This window comes from Hyperoodon ampullatus (assembly GCF_949752795.1).
Source record: "Hyperoodon ampullatus genome assembly, chromosome: 9".
NCBI classification, from domain to species: domain Eukaryota; kingdom Metazoa; phylum Chordata; class Mammalia; order Artiodactyla; family Ziphiidae; genus Hyperoodon; species Hyperoodon ampullatus.
In genome coordinates, this window is record NC_136922.1 from 39,432,432 (window position 1) to 39,453,414 (window position 20,983).

A 20,983-nucleotide genomic window follows, 5' to 3' on the forward strand; every position below is an offset into this window, starting at 1 on the left:
AAAACATAACAGCATGTAAAGCTCTGCTTCACAGACCAATGGTTTCACCAAACCCTTACTTATTCATCACAGGACTTACTTTTCCTACCTGTTAAATTCATTCATTCAACAAATATTTTCGGAGTGCTTACTATCTACTAGGAACTGTGCTAGGTGCTGAGGACATATCTTTGACCCAAATCTGTCACAAATGAGGAAACTTTTAACATGTCCGTAAATTAATCAGTAAAGGAAGAACTCAATATCAGCTCTAGAGGGTTCTTGATGCTGCTCTTTATTAAAGTATTTGTTCATTGGTTCTCTTCTTCCAGTCTCAAAGGTCACATGGGTGCCTGCGTGGAGATGGGCAGAGTTGTGGCACAGTGTTCTATTATAATTTTCTTCCTCGGCTTCACACCATTGCAACTAGTTCAGAACATATAAATGCCAGTAGCAGCTTCAGATCTCAGCAGAGTAGAGGTGAAGAGATGCGGGTTTTGCATCTCATCTACCTCTGGCCAGGCACAGGAGACTCGGATTTCCTTGTGCGCAGGTGCTAGGATACTTAATGAGCCAGGCTGGAGGTGGGAGGCATGCTGATGCGGAAGAGCTCCAGGCGCTTCTGACATGACATCCCTTAGGCATCAGCATGTAGGTACATTTTTTTAAATCTTCAGCTAGAAGTTGTATTTTATTTCCATGGAAAAGGTACTTTCCCTATTCTTCTTTAGATAATATTAAACAGGGTTATTTCAATACAATGTGAAATAAAACTCTTATAATTTCCACTTGGATATCTTTAGCTATTGAATTCCACCTACACGTAATTTCTAGAAAATACTCCTGGAAAAGACATCTAGTGAAGAGAACCACTAGATGGCAGTAGCAGAAAGAGCTCCAGCTAGTGTACAAAAACATCACTCAACAACATGAGGCTCATTTAACGTATATTTAAATCTAGGAGTACTGCTGTAGCATTTGACTAGTTATAAAATATAAAGAGGTTTGATAAAAGCATGAAAGTATTAAGCATTAGAAACCCAGAAAAAACTGATTAATATTTATAAAGAAGAGTTTGCAACATAAAGAAGAGGGGGTCAAGGGGGATGCTTGAAAGACAACAAACTAGATAAAAACTGAAGAAGTTAATCATCTGAATGTTTTCTCTGCAGGTAATAAAATATTCTGATATTTGTTGTATAAACACAAACTTTTCTGGCTAATAAAATCGTTAGAGGTAGATATTCGCTCTGGAAAACATGAGCTTTAGAGGGACTTAAAGCAGGCAATGGGAGACACCTGGTGCATAAGAAACAAAAGTTCTAAGAGGAAAGGCAAAAAAGAAAATGTAGAGCCAGGGGCAACAAGAAAATTTAAAAGAAAGGAAATATGTATGTATTTGGGGGAAATGAGAGGAAAAATGAAATGGATATTTTTCAAGATTTCTTAAGTGACAAAACTGGTTTGAATTTTAATCTCAAAAGAGAAGGAATTTAAAGTGGTAGCAAATAATTATAACTACAGGACAGGGAATAGAACGGATGTATACTAAACCAGTAATAAGGACAGATTTAAAAAGATCCACAGGGATCGTACATTGTAGTTTGAGCCAGACAAAGAAGAAAAAAGGTCACCCTTCAAGGATATAAAAGCAAAACACAATTGTTTTTCATGAGAGTTTAGGAGGGAGAAAAATTCACGGATGCTTTAGTGCAGAAGTCTGCTCTGTGGTTACTGTCTTGGAAAATAACATCTGACACCTCTTAACACTATCCTACATGATAGCAGCTGGGAGGAGAGTCTGCCTTTGCATATGATGTTAATGGAAAATGCACCAACATCTTTCAGTGATGTTTACTTTTAGGATACACTTCATATTCTCTTCTCCCTCTGAGAACACTACATTTAATTTCTTTTCTTGGTTTTTCTTCCTAGTGCTTAGTTAAATACCTGCTTTATGTAAATTTTAAAACTTCTGGCTTCAGCTAAACAAATCACCAAATTTGGATTTACTACTATCACTTACTAAAAAAGTGTCATAATACTAAAAACTCGATGTACTTATTGTGGTTCAACATTCATCTCATCATAAAATAAGATCTAAATGACAGCAAGTCAGAAAACTGGGCTATTAAGCCTAGTCTCTGACTAAATTAATTTAACAAAATAATTAGAATTAAATAATTTTAAAAGAATTTCGTTTTTATTATTCTTCACTTTTTTTCTTACTCTTAAATGTTAGAAGGAAGCAATCTTATTTTTAAGTCTCTTTTTCCCCCTCTATACTATTAAGCATTTAACATTTTGGATTTATGAGTTTTGGATTGATGCTACTAAAATTACCATAAATAAAGTTTCTAAGATATGATATTGGTTTCCTGTGTCTGAAAGTTCTGAAAACCTATGATGTATGGGTACATTCCTTTATAAACTATGAAGCAAAATTGTTTACACTTTCACTTTCAATAGGTTAATACGATTTAATCCACCTTCCCTCTAGGCTACTTATCGAGTACACCTTGGTGGTGCCAGCACTGTCTTGCTTATCTTAATTTGGGATTCTGAGTCTAAGCAATTTACATTTACTCAATAATATAGCAAAATGTTTCTACTACCTTACTGCACAAGCTTGAGTTACATGAGTCACATGTGTGAAGCTACTTCTTATTGAAACAGAAGAGGAAAAAAAAAGTCATCTAAATAATTGGCTCGTTAATTTTTTTTTAACTTTTAAGGCAAAATTAAAAATCACCATTCAAATGAACCTGAATGTTTTTTAGACCACCCTGAAGAAAGTTGATGTAATTAATAATGTACCAACATATCCATTTTAATAGATGGGGAAATGCTGTAGAGAAGTTAAAAGCAGTTCCATCTGTGCCCCCATACAGAACAGCCTGTGGAAGGAAGCTCAACTGTCAATGATCAGACAGAGGTTCTGGCTCAAGGTTACTTAGTAAGGTCAGCATCTCCACTGTTACCATCTCATTTTAACTAAAATCTCTGGGCCACAGCATACCACATGATTGTACTGAATATGGAAATGATCCCTGATTTTTTTTTTTTTTTTTTTTTTTTTTTTTGCGGTATGCGGGCCTCTCACTGTTGTGGCCTCTCCCGTTGTGGAGCACAGGCTCCGGACGCGCAGGCTCAGCGGCCATGGCTCACGGGCCCAGCCGCTCCGCGGCATGTGGGATCTTCCCGGACCGGGGCACGAACCCGTGTCCCCTGCATCCTCAGGCGGACTCTCAACCACTGCGCCACCAGGGAAGCCCTATCCCTGCTTTTTAAAAGGCAAACTTGGACTAAAGCAAGGCTTAGGAGAGTGAGGGATGCTGTTTCAAGACAAACAGCAGTGAAAGACCCAGTTGGCTCTTTTTATTGAGTGGACTGTTCTATTGTGTTGTTTGGGAGGAGTGGTCCCACCTTGAGGGGCATTTCAGGGTAAAGAGTCTCAAATGAAGAGACCACTGAGACCATAGTCCCACGCTGACCTCTCAGCATCCCTTTTCACTCCCTGGCTATTTGCATCAGCAGTGGACTGCGGCCAAATGAGGAAAGGCAGGACGTGCTTAAGAGCAGAATCTAAAAATTGGAAAGCTTCTCTTTGAAAGGGGCACTTTCTGTCTCCAAGGGTGAATCCTTAAGTCTCTGCTAGGAAGCAAGTCTTAACAATTACGGAATGTAGGAGTTCACGTATACTTTCCAATACTGGAGCTTAATGCAACATAGAGAAAATTTGAGAAAAATGAGGAGACTAAAGATTTAGGAACAGGAGAATGGGTTAAGTATTTTGTTGCTGTTGTTGGTGGTGTTTTTTTCTCTCTGTGCTGGGAGAGAGGCAGGGAGACTGAAGATTAATGAAAGTCCGCAGCCACAAGCAAATCTTTGACACATGCAGATTTAGAAAGAGTTTGGAGGAGGGAAGGGAAGAGGAAAATGGAGCCAGAGGGGGAGGGTGTGGAAAGGTAGACTGACTGGAGAGAAAAGGTGTGGCCCTCCTGACTCAGCGTGGAAGTCAGGAATTCCAGTTTGTAGGACCTCACACTCTGCAGCTGGTTTTAGGCCTCCCTGAAGCTCCCAGCCATGTGTATACTGAGTAATCTCTTGGCAGTTCTCCTCATTGCCAGTGGAGGGTGCAATGCTGAAATGGGTTAGAGATTTACCCAACAGGCTATTTTCTCACGCTCTGAAGAATTGTAATTGAAGTGGAATAATAATAATAATATTTTAGCATTTTAAACAGTTTTATAACTTGAAAAGAAAATTTTTTAACACTTGAAAATACATGGGGGACTTCCCTGGTGGCGCAGTGGTTAAGAATCCTCCTGCCAATGCAGGGGACAGGGTTCGAGCCCTGGTCTGGGAAGATCCCACATGCCACGGAGCAACTAAGCCTGTGAGCCACAACTACTGAGCCCACGTGCCACAACTACTGAAGCCCACGCGCCTAGAGCCCGTGTTCCACAACAAGAGAAGCCACCGCAATAAGTAGCCCACGTACCGCAACAAAGAGTAGCCCCCACTCTTCGCAACTAGAGAAAGCCCACGTGCAGCAACGAAGACCCAACACAGCCAAAATTAAATAAATAAATTTATTTTTAAAAAATACATGGATTTCTTATTGTAGTTAATGAGCTGAATCTAATCTGTGATTGCAAAGGAGGTTCATAGGAACTTAATCAGGGGACATTACTGCACAATATAATTAGTAGCTAGTAAATGCCAACTTTTTTTCTTAATTTTTTAAAATTTGTTTTTGGCTGCGTTGGGTCTTCGTTGCTGTGCACAGACTTTCTCTAGCTGCAGCGAGCAGGGGCTACTCTTTGTTGTGGTGCGCGGGCTTCTCATTGTGGTGGCTACTCGTTGTGGAGCACGGGCTCTAGGCGCACGGGCTTCAGTATTTGTGGCACGTGGGCTCAGTAGTTGTGGCTTGTGGGCTTAGTTGCTCTGCAGCATGTGGGATCTTCCTGGACCAGGGCTCGAACCCATGTCCCCTGCATTGGCAGGCAGATCCCCAACCACTGCACCACCAGGGAAGTCCGCCAACATTTTTTTTTGTATAATATCTTTAACCAAAATAGGGCAAGGGTTCAAACTGTGCATATTTGCTACCAAAAATGTTCAGAAAATGCATTTTTGGGTAACCTGATGCAGCATTTTCTCCATTTCAAAAAATGATCCCTCTACAAGATTCTCAGTTGGAACAATTTATAGTCACTATGATTTTAAGTAGAGGTCATTTAAAATGTTGTGACAGGCAATGATATGGACCTTATACTACCAGGCTGACCTAATAGCCTTTCAGAGAACTAGAAGAGGCACTCCTGCACCACATCTCAGGGCTGACACCATTCTGCGCCCACATACACGGCTGGTAAGGCAGGCAAGGGCTGAATTTCAGACTCCACTTACCCCCCCTGCCGCCAGGCACTTTTGTTTAAGGCATAACACTGTTGACTATGATGGGGCAACCTTGATTGCTAACCTCCAAATCTTGCATTGTAAAATAAGCTTCCTTAAATTATTCAGTTCTTACATTTAGCAAATTGTCCCATTAGTTTTGCATCGAGCCCCCTCAGTTCTGTAAGAAATATTTAGGCTGAGAGTTACAAAACTATAAGTTCCATAAAGGTCTAGATAGGGCCTTTCTTGTTTACTTTTGTGTCTCCATCTAGTAGTGTCCTTAGTGAATGCATGATAAATATTTATTGAATGAATGAATGATAAACAAAAGAAACAAGGCATGAGTTTAAGTTGCAACATTCCTTAGTAGTCTGGTTAAAGCTCTGAGCCCTGCATTTCTACCATTAAAGAGGGAATAATTCTAATCACATCATTGGATTGCTATGAAGATTTAAATGAGAATATAATAAGAAAGCATTTTCTCAACATTCAAACATGTTGTTATTATAATTATTATTCAAAATGTCAGTTTTTTAAAAATCTATTTACCAGTCAGCAGAATTTCTAGACTGTGTGCATCTTAATTCACTATCTAATTTACATAAACCATAATAAAACAATTTTTTGTTGTTACTCCTTCAAACTAATTAATGCTTTACAGAGTTAGCTTAATATATGAAGCAATCCTGAGAGGTAGTTATTAGCCCATTTTACAGAAAAATGAAGGTAAGAGAGAGTTCAAGATCTAGTATAACCAGTCTTTTAAGTATTTAAAGGCATTTGAAGCATTTGTTCAGCACAGAAGGGCCAGATAATTCAAATAAGCAGGCCAATCCTGATAAGTCTTTCACAGACCTTATCACATCTCAAAAATGAGCATTGAATTCCTTAGAACTTGGGGTACTTTTAATAGTTGGGTTTAAAGAATCTTACCTATAAGAACTTAAATCATTTCTCCTTAATATAGTAGGTATAACTGATTAACACTCAAAATATTTGAAAATTTCAGTAACTCTATGTATTGAGCTGATTAGAAGCTCCACCATCAACACCACTTTACACATATTCAAAACACTATCTTTGGCAATTCTGAGAAATGAATAGAAAATAAATAGGAAAAAAACATCTATTTTATGACTTTGTATAAAGAAGTCTACAAACTCTGAAGTTTGAAAACCCATTCACTGCTCTGAGCCTTTTCCCTTGGTCCACCTAGAACCATTTGTACTGAATAGCAATCGTGTACCAGTTTATTTACCCTTTGACACTATAAGCTTAAAAACAAACAAACAAACAAACCAAACCACTATAAGCTTATTGAGAGTAGGAACTGTGTATTATTTATTTTTCCAACCCATCTCACACTTTCTTCAAATACTGAGGTCAGTTCCTTGCTGGGTGCAATTCAATATATATGAATTGTTTGCTGTTCACCCAATAGGAAGATTACATTAAAACGTGCTCTTTTTTTAGTGTAGGGGGAGGGAGTGTCAGCTTTACTAATATAATTCACATATCATGTGGTTCACTAATTTTAAGTATACAATTCATGGTTTTTAGTATATTCATAGAATTGTGCAACCATCACCACCTTCAGTTTTAGAACATTTTCATCACCCTGAAAAGAAACCCCAGACTGTCACTCCCCAGACCCTCATCCCCCCAGCCCTGGGCAACCACTATTTAAAAACAGTTACCTCTCAGTGTTGCTGTCTCGATAGATGTGCCCATTCTGGACATTTATATAAATAAATGGAATCCTATAATATGTGCTAAAACTTCCTTTAGAGGTAAAACCAAAACCACAGATTTAAACGTGTACCTCCTCTTTTGTTGCTTTCATCATTTCCATTTGGCATGCCATATCATTTCACAAAATTTTTTTTTCTACCTGTTGTTTTTTCAAAAATGTATTTTTAAAAAGAAAAAGATCTAGTCTTGTTTTCAGGAATAACTAAGTAGTTTTGTTATAAACACTGATCTAATTTAAATTCAAAAAATGAAAAAATGTCCTGTGTTATCACTATTTTAAGTTATGGTTATATAAAAGTGCAAATTAATACTTAGGGTCTTCAGATTTAGCATTCGCTCTAATTCCTTTACAGTTGCCTCAATGTTAACTCATTGTGGTGCAGCAGGAGTATATGCAACGAATGCAAAGAGTGTAGGCCTAAAAAAAATTGAAATATTTGTATAAGATTTTAAACATTTTTAATGCTAATTAAACATGCTAACTAAACAAAAGCAAAGAATACATTCATCTGGTGAAGGGAGGAATTATTAATAATATGATGAATTATCATTAAGAATACAACAAAGCATAAGAATTCAAATAAGTGACTGTAATTTGGGAATATAGAGCCAATTTCTTTCCACTGTTTTTTTTTTTTTCTGTAGCAATGATTTTGTTTGATTCTGAAGGGGTTATTTTCCTTATCCTTATTTTGTTTGTTTTGTTTTGCCAATGTTGCTTAGTTTATAATGCCAATCCAGGAAATAGTTATTCAAATCAATATCTCCCCCAAATTGCTCAACTAAATATTTTCTTTACACAATGGGAAGCCAAATATTCCTATCATTTTATTGATTCTAAATTGCATATTTTCCCACATTTTTAACATAAGTGAAAGTGTGTTGTATCTTTGCAATAACAACATCATAGTTGAATTGGCAAGATTTCCTTTCTTCATGGAACAAGGAATCATACTAGATCTCAAAATTTATGATATTTCAATTCTGCAACATGTAATACAGAAGAAAAATGTTTTGTACCATACTTCTTTGTATCTCATGATCCTAGTATATCAGGTACTTTTATACCAGGCTTGAAATTGTCAGTTTAGAGATTGTTGCAGGTACAAAATTAACTCAGACTGAAACAGGAATTTGGCTGGGAAAAATTATAGCCTGTAAAAACATTTAAGACTATTTATGAAGTCATTATTTTTTTATTAATGCTCCGAAACATTAAAATTTGCTTCCACAATATCTAGTTTGTGTCCAACTGTGCACTAGAATGGCAAAATTTCTATGCTAAAAAAAGATTCTTTTACATCTTGAATAAGATACATGACAATACTGAGCTAAAACCATAATCAAAAAGCACATCTTAAAATGAAATGTACATAAGAACATTAAAAAATAACAGCTTCCATCATATATTTTCAACAGAAATGTTAAAACAGATTATTGCATGCCATGAGAAATACCACAGTTGAAAGTTATTATTTAATTGAAAATCAATCCAATCAAAAGACAAAATTTAAGACATACCTTGTATATCAGATATTGCATTGTTGTTTAGGTATAGTTCTGCCAGACAATAGTTTCTAGTTATAAATGTTATTCCATGGAGCTGAAAATGAGAGTTAGAGAACAATATTCTTTCTACAATAATTACATGTAATTATATACAGATATAAAAATTTAATAAGAACCATAGAAGTTCAACATTTGCTGTTTTTATTAATTATGTGCAACCTTTTGATCTGGGCCATGAGTGTATGTCTGGATTGTCTTTGAAGATAACGTATGATAAAAAGGGTGCTTTTAGCTAACTTAATACTCAAACTTCTCTTAGAACGTCTCCACCAAACTCCCTGAAAGGTTTTCAAAGCCTCTGGAATCTGGCCTAGTCCTTTTGCTCTCACAACCTTCCCTACATTTCTGTGCCCTATAGTCACATTGGATTTGGCTCCATTTATCCACTAATTCACCATCACATATTATTAAGTGCCTATTATGTGCCAAGGGCTCTCTCCTCTGATAATACTGAATTGTTTCTGCATCTGTGTATGAGTCACGATTTCTCTTTGCCTGCATGGCTTTTCCTCCTGGTACATTTCTGATTATTCTTAAGGATCTGCCCTAGGCTGGCAAGGCCTATCCAACCATGCCTGAGCAGGCTGCCACAAGAAGTTTCCACTGCTCCAGGGATTTGTTGAGACCGTTCTTTGATCTCTTTGCATCTCACTGCTGTCTTCTTGCTCTGTTTTGACCCACTTTTTGTTTCTCTAAACTTCCACCTGCTCCAGCATTTTAAGTCAGATCTCCTGAGAGATGGTCTAATTCTGCAGTCAATGCTCTACGTCCCCTCCCCAAGCTCTACCTCCAAGATTGTCTAAATCTGAATTCCCTTTCTTCATGCCCCAGCCTATGAACCATCCCCTCTTCTCAGGCCCACTGTCCTTTGGGTCAACAGATCTCAGCTTAGCCGAGGACTCTGTAATCTGAATACACACAGGAGGTCAGTGCTAACAACTGAACCGGCCACCATCCCCAAGGAGAGGACAAGGCACAGCATAATCCTGTTACTTTACAGCTCATCTTTTTTTTTTTTTTCATCTTTTTTTAAATAAGGCCTTTCCTGACAACCCCCATGCCCATGAATCTTCCTTTTCTTGTCCACATCCAACACTTCCTATGACTTGTGCAATTACTTGATCACTAGTTTTGTGTCTTCCTTAAGGAAAGAAACGATGTTTCTTCAGTCTGTTATCCTTCCCACCTCTCCATTCTCCTAATGATATGGTGAAGCTGCATCTTACTTTTAAGATTAGATTAGAAGTTCGGTGTACTGTAAGAATTGAAAATAGTCAAAACACTCTTGAAAATTCCTCAAATGCACCATTAAAGTACATGATAGGAGTATTTAACTCTAAACTGAATTCAGAAATGTTTCTGTTACCCTGCAAGGAGAATCCCACTACTTTTTTAAAAATATTGACTTTATAACCTCAATAAAATTTGACAGATTTGTTTGAGTTATGAGGATGAGGAATGGTAGAGTCTTAACGCGGGGCCGGTATGTTCTAAAAGCAGCACTTAAGTTAAATGTAACAATGCTAAATTTACTGCTTAATACAGGATCTAGCAGGGAGAAGAATCGTATGAAATAGTTATTGATCAAGTGCCTCCTAATTTATATATTCAGAAATATATGCTTATGATTGTAAATTAGTTTTATATGTTTATTAAAGCCTATCACAGTAACTATTGTCATCAGTTAAATAGAACTGTTTTGACCTTTGATTGATTGATTCAGGTAGACAGATGCCAACCTATCTGATTTAGTGAGGATTTATTGGAAATTTTACTCATGCCCTCTTGTATCTCAGAAAAGCTATTTTAGATTTGTAATCAAAGTTTGAAAATGGGTTTCTTTAATGAATTTTCTTTAATTTTTTCTTATATTTGTAACAGTCCCAAATTATGAAGCTATAAAAGGCACATGTGCTGCTCATCTCATTGTCTCACAGTCTCATCTGTATCTAATTATGTGAGCACTCATACAGGAGAACCACCAGTAACTGCACTTCAGCTTTGTTAAGTCACAAAAGGAGCCATGTTTCCCCCAGGTAGGAGAGACCATTCAACACAGTGAGGGGTGGGTCCCAGTTGGCTTCCTATCCCTTTCTACTCTTCCTGCTGGCCTCCTGACAGCAACTCACTACCTTTCATCCTTCTCCTCACCACTCCCTGATCTAATGAGAGCCACACCTAACATCAGCCTAGAAAGAGAACACCAGGGCAACCCATGACTTTTTCTTCTCTCTTTTTTTCCCAGTTGCCTGCTCAACCACACATTAACAGAACATTCTAATTAGTTGAGGTTTTAATTTCTCTTGCGTCACACATTAACGCAAGAATACTAATAAACTCAACTATTTCATCTTGATTATAGGATAATAATTTTCCCAAGAGCATTAACATCTTTGGACCATGATTATTGGAATTTCAAGATTGTACCTTTTGTTGGGGTGAAATGAATGGGAGGAATGTAGTGAAAAGAGATAAGGCCAGATCATGAGAATCTTGGGGAACTAATAAAAGATTTTGTGCAGAGGAGTGTTATTGCCCAGTTTTATTTTGGAAAAAAAAAATGACAGGGAAGAGTACTGTTTAGAGGAGATAGTAAGTATAACAGCAAGAGATGAACAAAAATGGTGTTATGCTAATTCAGAAGAATATACAGGTCCCAGAGTAGAGTAATAACAGCGGGAGAAGAGCAAAGTAGAGGGAATTGAGAGATAATTCCAAGGCAGAATTCACAGGACTTAAATAGACATTGCAATGTACCAAGTTGTTGAAGTCAAGATCTAGGAATGGGAGTTGGGAGACATGCTGATTGTTCTGACACTCAAACCATTGTTAAAGTAAAATGTTATTATAATTATCCATTTAGGAAAATCTACACTACTGTGTCTAAAGATTGCCATAGGATTTATACTGAATGTGACATTCCACAAATCATATATCTTAGCTCAGGGCTTAGCACATAGCAAGGGCTCAATAAATGATAGCTATTATTATTTACTATTTAACCATTACTATTTTTTATAGAGCTGAGAGCACTTACATTTAAGGTAAAGCTCTTACAGGTAACTGCTGAGGTACTAGTGGGGAAAATTTTACACCAGCATGAATTTAAAATCAAGGAGGCATTCTTTCAGGGCAGGATTTCTCAACCTTTACAGCTATTGACATTTGGGGCCAGATAATTCTTTGTTGGGGCTGGGGAAGCTGCCCTGTGGATTGTAGTATTGTTGGCAGCATCCCTAGCCTCTACCCACTAGATGCCAGGAACACACACACCCCAGTTGTGAAAATCAAAAAGGTCTCCAGACATTGCCAAATGTTCCCCTCGCGTGTGGGAGGTGTGGCAGGGCTTGCAAAGTCGCTCCTAGTTCAGACTGCTGGTTCAGAGTCAAGGGGACAGTCATATCTTTTAAGTGCTTATTATGACCCAAGCACTAAGCTAGATGTTTTCACCATTATCTAATATGATCCTTCCAATAGCCCATGTTATTTGTTTTGTTCCCTTATTTACCTACGAGGAAACTGAGGCTAAGAGAAGTTTAAAAACAGCTTTCTCAAGACAACAGAGCAAGGGTTCAAACCCAAGGCTATCTGACTCGGATCAAAAGTTGGTGTATAGGGCTTCCCTGGTGGCGCAGTGGTTGAGAGTCCGCCTGCCGATGCAGGGGACACGGGTTCGTGCCCCTGTCTGGGAAGATCCCACATGCCACGGAGTGGCTGGGCCCGTGAGCCATGGCCACTGAGCCTGCGCGTCCGGAGCCTGTGCTCCACAATGGGAGAGGCCACAACAGTGAGAGGCCCGCGTACCGAAAAAAAAAAAAAAAAAAAAAGTTGGTGTATAGTATACCGTACATTAGTACATTATTTTAGTGTGGAAAATGTTATTATAAGTAAGTATTTTGATTATGTTTTAGATGAAGAAGTTTATAAACAATGACCTTGCCAGAATAGGTATTTTTATTTAAATTTAGTTTGTAAAAGTTGTCAACTGTTCAGTTTTTGCTACATGGTAGAAACTCAGATTCCATTTTGGACAGTTGCTTGGTGAGGCATTATATACAGGTTTCTCATCAAATGCTTACTCTAATCTGTGACAAATGAAATATACCAAAGTAATGCTAGGTCTTCCAGAAATAGAAGGATACTAGCATTGTGAAAACAATATTATGAGCTCACTACTAAACATCTGTAAAAGAAAAATTTTGAGCTACTGAACCAAAACACAAATAGATCAAATGTATATATACATTTGAAACTGTAGTATAAAATGCAAATCACTTAGATCACTCGTCTGAGCAGACCCAGCTTCTTAGGAAAGCTGGAAAAGATGAACTGACCTAAAATTCCCTCAGTCAGGCTTGCTAAAAGATGAGACAAGGCAGGGAGTCTTCAGAAGGCCTCAGTTAATACGCACCTAAGAGCAGCTGCCTCCCACTAATTACATCAGCAGAGATTAGAAAAAGATGACCCAGAAAGAGAGGGGCTGCAGAACTAGTAGATATCTACACAGTACAAGGAGAAAGCAAGCCCTCGGAGAGCATAATGAAGGAAACAGGGCAGCCTGAGCAAGCCTAGGAAAGCTGGGGCATTGCATGTCCTCAGAAACAACTTGTACCTATTTAATTTGCTGCTTCAAGGTCAGACCAGAAGCTCCAGTTTTATCATCCACTACATAATAATGGGGAAAAGCGTGCACCCTTCAAGCATGTTAGGCTCCAAACACACCAAACTACATTCATCCTTTGTCTCCCCAAACCACTGCTTTCTCTCATTCCATTCCAGGCAGTTTGCAACCACAGTGTCCTCACCAGGAGTACAGCCACACCTTCTGCCTTTCCTAATTCTATCACTAGAGCAGGCACCATCACATTTATTTTTATATTCTATCAGTAGCCTAATGCAAGTACGGAATAAACCATATTACAGAGGATGCTTTTGGCTCCAAGTAACTCCTAAGCTCAACTCAAACTGGCACATAAATTAGAACACTTATTATCTCACATATCAAGGAGTCCAGAGGTTGTGAGAGCTTCAGTCTGAATATCTCAATGCTTCTCTGAGCTCTGCTTTTCTCACAATGTTGGATACATCCACAAGTTGATAGGATGGTTCCTGGCTTACTAGCCAGGCAAGAAAACATCCAGAGGGAACAAGGGACCTCTCTTCTAGTGCTCTTTTTCAGGAATAAGGAAACCTTTCACAGAAGCCTCCCAGTAGCTACCTCCAATATATCTATTACGACAACCGGGTTATGAGCCAATTCATTGACTAGCCACTCACAAGGAAGATGGGATTATCCTGATTGGTTTAAACAGTTCAGGCTCCACCTCTTGGAACTGGGAATGGAGCCACCTACCTGACTAAAAAGAAGTATGTACCAATACCTTAACCCAGATTCTGCTCTATAGGTAAAAGAATAGAATGGATAATGAATGGACAACCAATAATGTTCAGTGCATACATCTCAACAAAGTTGTTGATTGAATAACTGAATTAAAAAAAAGGTGTGTTCATTTTATTTTACTATTTTGTGCTTTACTTGTTCCTAAATAAAGGGTAGCCTAATATAATGTAAGAACAATGCTGGTCACAAATTTAGATCATTGTTAACAAAACATTACAATTCTAAATATTTGTATTCCTTTGTCAATGTTGATGTTTTTCACCATGATTCTTCATACCATTTCTATTCTGGCATAGTAACTTCTTAGTGGTCCACCTAATATAATCTAGATATTAAAGAAAAGTAATAATCAAAAATTTCCATGTGAATTTTGATGAAGTACTATCATAGGTAATACGCCCATTAGAGTTTTGGATCCTGAATAAGATTTTAATTTTTCATAGAGTGTGAATATACAGGCAACATAGCAACCAGTCAATTACTGATCAATAGAAAAACTCACATTAGCTTATTCACTGATCTCCTGACCAGTTAAAACTTACTTCAAATATGATATCCTTTCAGGATTATATGGAATAAATGTCTATTTTTAAAGAACAAAGCTAAGTGATGGTTATTTTGGAAATAATATAGTGTGCTGAGCATAAATAACCAAACACAAGAAGAGAATTTAGCCCTTTGTTGCACCCTTTCCCCACCCACCCCTTCCAAAACAAAAGAAATTACAATAGTTGACAGTGTATGCAATCCCTTCCTATGTACGTAATGTATCTGTAATTCAACTGTGTGAAAATTCAATGACTGGCTGAAGGTGGGACGGTGTCCACTACAAGCCAAAAAATATTACAAAATCCCTAATTATACCTCTCCCTTTAGAAATATTGCCAACATTTGTACATTCTTTCCTTCAAAACTGAATACTGAACACCACAAGGAACACACATGAAAAGAAAAGATTAGTCACTTTTGCCATGCTTGATGAGTTCCATCTTTTTCTAATCAGAGGTCACACACTGTGACCCAGGATAATTTTTGGCAGGGTATTTAAAAGAGTTTTGAACTTGTATGCCCTTAAGTAGTGTGTGCACTTTCCATTTCAGTTGTTAGCTGCCTGGGCCTTGAATGTATTTGTGTTTGTTCTCCTAGAAATTATTTTAAGCTTATGAAACTTATGCTTGCACTTAATACTAGAAAAACTTTCATTTTCCATTTTCCACTTGGTTAAAAGAACAGACTGGGGGCTTCCCTGGTGGAGCAGTGGTTGAGAGTCCGCCTGCCGATGCAGGGGACACGGGTTCGTGCCCCAGTCCGGGAAGATCCCACATGCCACGGAGCGGCTGGGCCCGTGAGCCATGGCCGCTGAGCCTGTGCGTCCGGAGCCTGTGCTCCGCAATGGGAGAGGCCACAGCAGTGAGAGGCCCGCATACCGCAAAAAAACAAACAAAAAAAAGAACAGACTGAAAATGCAATGTAATATTGAAATACTTTCATAAACATGGATGCTTAAAGATTTAATGCTGTGAATCTGGACTATTGCTTGACAAACAGACCACTACTGAAAACTCAAATTATTATTATTATTATTATTATTATTATTTGAAGATGTTGGGGGTAGGAGTTTATTAATTAATTTATTTATTTTTGCTGTGTTGGGTCTCCGTTTCTGTGCGAGGGCTTTCTCTAGTTGTGGCAAGCGGGGGCCACTCTTCATCGCGGTGCGCCGGCCTCTCACTATCGCGGCCTCTCTTGTTGCACAGCACAGGCTCCAGACGCGCAGGCTCAGTAGTTGTGGCTCACGGGCCTAGTTGCTCCGGGGCATGTGGGATCCTCCCAGACCAGGGCTCGAACCCGTGTTCTCTGCATTAGCAGGCAGATTCTCAACCACTGCGCCACCAGGGAAGCCCCTCAAATTATTATTTTTTAATCAGCTGGTGTTTGAAAGTTTAAATTTAAAATGCTAAGATTGGGTCATCAATTTATAATGAATAAAATACAAGCTGTTGGAACGTCAAACTTTAGAAAGTTGAGAATGACTAACTGTAATGATTGTTTTGGCTTGAATTGTAGTTCAGTCCTGCTCTTTGACCTGAAGAGAGCTTGGAGCCCCACTCAGGACTCCACTACAGAGGAGGCACTGCCAGCTAAACCCTAGCCTCTAAGAAAAGCTTCAAGGGCCACACTCAGTGACCTTGAAAAGCATTCCCTGCAGTTGGGGACATGTTGGCTTAGTGCCTGGCACTTCCTGAAGAAGCTAGATCAGCCTGGGTGGCAACTGGGAGGTACTCAATCCTTCTGACAGCAAGACAAAGGTGTATGAGTTCTGGGAAACACATGCAGGACCATTGGAGGAATGCTGATCTAGGCCACTTTACAAAGGATCCTGCCCAAATGGGCAGTTTGCCAACACCAGAAGATGCTCAGTTGTAAGTACCACTGGGATACAAGGTGAAGGGAGGTCAGGAGTGGCCAGCAAAGAGGAATTAGAGTTGTAGGAACCTAGCAGGGGAGCTTCTGAATAACCCATTAAGAGAAGTAAACTCTGAACATGTTGACACCAGAGGGTGCAAATCAAATAAGAACTTTGTCTTTCCTCTGCCTCCACTCCTCACCATTCCATACCAACCCTGGAGAAGCCTAGGGTGGAGGTGAGAGGCAAGGGAAACAACCAACCACACCCCCCTTGCTAATGAAGCAGGCAGGTGGTCATCTGCAGTCAGCCCTAGCTGGATAAGGGAGGGGAGATAGAGGGGTGTCTCATTTATGAATTAACATATTCACCTCCACATTCTCATTTCTGAACTGAGAGTATGACTATGTCTCAAAATGGACTGTAAGCTTTTGAACTACATAAGAGAGATAAGAAAGGTCATGAGACTGCCCAAGTTTTCTTCCGGGAAACTGGGAAGCAATAGCTTCCACTGAGCAGTTTTGAAAGCACATGGGAGAAAAAAGTAAAGTTCCAGTCTGATAACATTTCACAAATCATGCTATTCAATATACCTGTTTATGTGTATATATATATATATATATATATATATATATATATATATATATATATATATATAAAGTTTCTTACCTAAATTAAAATTAGGAGTATGAAATATTAATACTTTTCATGATCTGTCCTATTAAAAACATGAAATTAAGATAGCAATTTAATTATAGAGCCATTTAAGATCAAATATCATACTACCTTGTTATGATGTAGCCATAAGTATTTTAATTTTTTAAACCTAGAAAGATCAATGACCTCTGTCAGTTCCCTGGAAAGGAAAACAAAAAGGGAACATTAGCAATGATTAATTCATTCATGGGTAAGGTGGCTTATGTAGTATGACTCTGGGGGAACTGGAAAGGCTTCTCTCTGTCCTTTCAAAATTACTGGCACTCTTATATGTGCTAACTTCCTAAATTCTGTCTTCAAAACTTCATTCCCTTGGGTTAAGATTTTTGTCAGCCAGTAAAATGAATACTAAAAGAGAATTGTATCACATTAGTAGAAATTTATACCTCATTATGACTGAATTTATTGGGACCTTAATTTAAAAAGATTTCACTGAGGAGACAGCAGAGGAAGAAAAGTGCAGAAGACATGGGACTTAAGGTAAATATGGGAACAGCATTGACTCCTGCTTCAACAGTGCCTGCAGGGTCCTTACTTTGAGGTTGTCCAGATCTTGGCCAAACTGGATTTCAGACATGGAAATTGTAGGACACCAAGAGACAGAGACTGGGTTAAGTGTTTTATTCTCCCTTTGCTGTTTGTTAAATGTGGGGTCAAAAATGTTACCCATCCTTCTTGAACTGTGCAGGACTCCAGCTGCCCAAGTGGTCCTGAGTCTTTTTGGTGATGCAGCTCACTCAGCGAAGGGGCAGACGTAGGGTGTGGAGGGGGAGCTGTCAGCAAAGAGAGCACAGCCTCTGCAGGTAGCTGGCCCTTTGACTGCTGTGGGCTGGAGTATTCTGATCTCTTTCATTTCTTAGGACAGAAATTGTGAGCCCAGGCCAGGTATATACACATATATGTCTCTATTAAACACTTATAGAGAACACTCTGTGTGCAAGGCACTTTTCTAAACACTTTAAAAATACTAATGTTAATTAATATTACATACACTAACTTGTTATAGCAACATCCTTTCACAATTATATTTAACCTTGGGACACTGAGGGACTAATTTTTTTAAATGTTTATGAAAACATATTTTTTGTCACGCAAACAACATTTCTAAACAAAAGAAACCCCTCTCGCCAACTTTTTATATTGGAAAATTCCAAACCTAAGAAAAGTTGAAGGAATAGTACAATGCATACCTTCGTAATTTTTAATATTTTGCCACATTTATGCTCACTCTTATCTATATATACAATATATCTATTTGTGGGTTGATAATTTTCTTGGTGAATCATTTGAAAATAAGTTGTAGGCTCTGATTTGTAAATATTACAGCACACGCATCCCTCAAATAAGGACGCTGTCCTGCATAACCCCCATACCATTATCACACTTAGGAAAATTAAATTCAATGATATCATCTAATACACTACTATTCATATTCAGATTGTTCCTGTTGCTCCTACATTTCTTTCATAGATTTTTTCTTTGTTTAAACCCAGAATCCCATCAACATTCATGCATTGCATTTTCAGTTGGTATAACCCCTTAGTCTTCTTAAATCTAGAATAGTCACCTTCTCTTCTTTGTTGACTTTAACATTTACTTTCTAAAGAGTCCAGGACAGTTGTCTGATAGATGTCTCACATTCTTGATTTGTCTGATTGCTTCCTCATGATTAAATTCAAGGCAGATCATTTTTCAATTACAAAGGTGATAATTACTGTATCACACCGGGAGGCAAAATGATGCCACTTTGTCCCATTCTTGGTGAAGCTAAGTTCAGTCATTTGATTAAGGCGGAATCTGCCAGTACTCTCCGTTGTGAAAGTACAAATTTTATCATTGAAAAGTAATATCTGGGGCAAAACTCTGAGTGATTTGACATTGTATATACTTCAAAATGATCACCAGAGGAAATCCAGTTACTGAAACCATACAAAGTTAATATAATACTATTGACCGTATTCCTCATGCTGTACATTACATCCCCAAGACTTATTTTACAACTGGAAGTTTGTACCTCTTGATCCCATTCACCTATTTCATGCCCCAGCCCCAAATCCCTCTCCCCTCTGGTAACCGCCAATCTGCAGAGAACAGATTAGTGGTCCCCAATAACTATTTATTTAATGGCTTTAGCTTTGATTAATAACCTTTACCTGAATCAGTAGATTTGGTATTATGAAACGGTAAATTTTCTAATGCTCTCATTCTTTTTACATTTATTAGCTGGTATTCTATAAAAAAGATCTTCCCCTCCCCTTTATTTCTCTCATTCCTTCTCATCTCCACCTTTCTCACATTTGAAGAGTTTTTTCTTAATCTTTTCTTACTTTTCTTTTTTTATTCTCAAATTATCCCAAACAAAAGACTTTTCAAGCAGCCCACCTTGTCCTTTTGACATGTACCGTTAGTCTTCGAGCACTTCCCTGGCACAACAAAATATTCTAGGCTTCTTTAAAGCAACTTGTAATAGATTTACACACATAATGCATTCTCCTCTTTCACTGTAGATGTGTAGCTAATTTCTGGGAGGGGGATTTGGACCCTGACACATTTAAACTATTGCATTGGACAACAATGATATTATGTTAGCTTCATTGTTTCTTACGAAAAATAAAGCAATCACTACATGGTAGCAGAGAAACTCAAGCCCCACTTAGAGTACCTCTCCAAGAATTCCCAGGAAAGTTATTTTAATACATTAATGCTTAAAAATATCAACTGTGTCAAATAAATGTCACTAATTTTCTTGTAGTAGTAGTACTGGTGCTGAACTTTCTGCTATTAGATAATGTAATAAAGTGGCTCACTGTTGAGGGGAATTTATCTCAAGTCAGAAGGGTTTATTCTGCATATAAACCCATCCTAAATCAATAATGGGCTGTTACATTTTAAGGTTAGACCAATGGAAGACAATAATAGGAAATTCTGCTACTAATGCTGGCAATGACTCGTGCTGACAATAATACGTCAACTCTGTTGTTACAGTATATGTGCTGCATGATTTCTCAAGGAAACACTGATAGGATATTTTCCAAGGGCAACAAAGACTTAGGCAAATAACCCAGTTTATCCAGTTTATTGGCATCTGGACTGTGAAACATTTCTTGTACCCAAATGGATTAAATGATGACTTAGTATTCTTAGGATATAAAACGTATTGTCCTTTAACTGAGAAGACCACCAATTACCACTATCAGAAGATCAATATTTCTATTTTTTTCTAGTGTTTTAAAGCTTTTCTTATTGTTATCTACTTATCTTAGTGATCAAGAGTGTACAGTTTTTAAAATCATGAAAGGCTTAGAGATGCAATCTTTTGAAGACAAAAAAAAATTTATTGTTATTATAAAACTAACTGATCTATAGGAAGGTTCAAAGCATGACCTTAAGTTTGTCAGAATTACCTACCACACTTGTTCCATTCTAAGATGTACATTTTAAAAAATCTTATATTTGTCAGCTATATATTCCCTTACTACCAAGAGATTCAGGGCCATTACAGAAATAAATATTATTCACCACACTAATAAACTAAAACATATTAATATAAAACAAAAGAAATGTTTATTAATGAAGGGTTTCCTCAAATCACTAGAGATAAAGTGATTAACTTCATTGATAAAGTAGGACATTTTCTTTAAAAAGCAGCTAAGTTCCGAATATTACATACATGTAGAAATATGTTAAGTCTATTTAAAAATAATACATGGAATTCACAGAGATCAAAAAGTATGAAGAAGGGAAAGAAGAGT

At 37.8% G+C, this 20,983-nt stretch overlaps 1 protein-coding gene across 1 annotated transcript in view; it reads right to left on the reverse strand.

Moving 5' to 3' along the window:
• The window catches only part of LRRC72 (leucine rich repeat containing 72), a gene marked incomplete at both ends in the record, with an annotated part of 48,404 nt that overhangs the window by 20,524 nt on the left and 6,897 nt on the right, over positions 1-20,983 (reverse strand). The window contains 4 exon segments of the mRNA XM_079711819.1: positions 7,449-7,505; positions 7,508-7,555; positions 8,659-8,740; positions 17,301-17,370. Of these exon segments, the coding sequence (XP_079567945.1) occupies positions 7,449-7,505; positions 7,508-7,555; positions 8,659-8,740; positions 17,301-17,370 (257 nt within the window).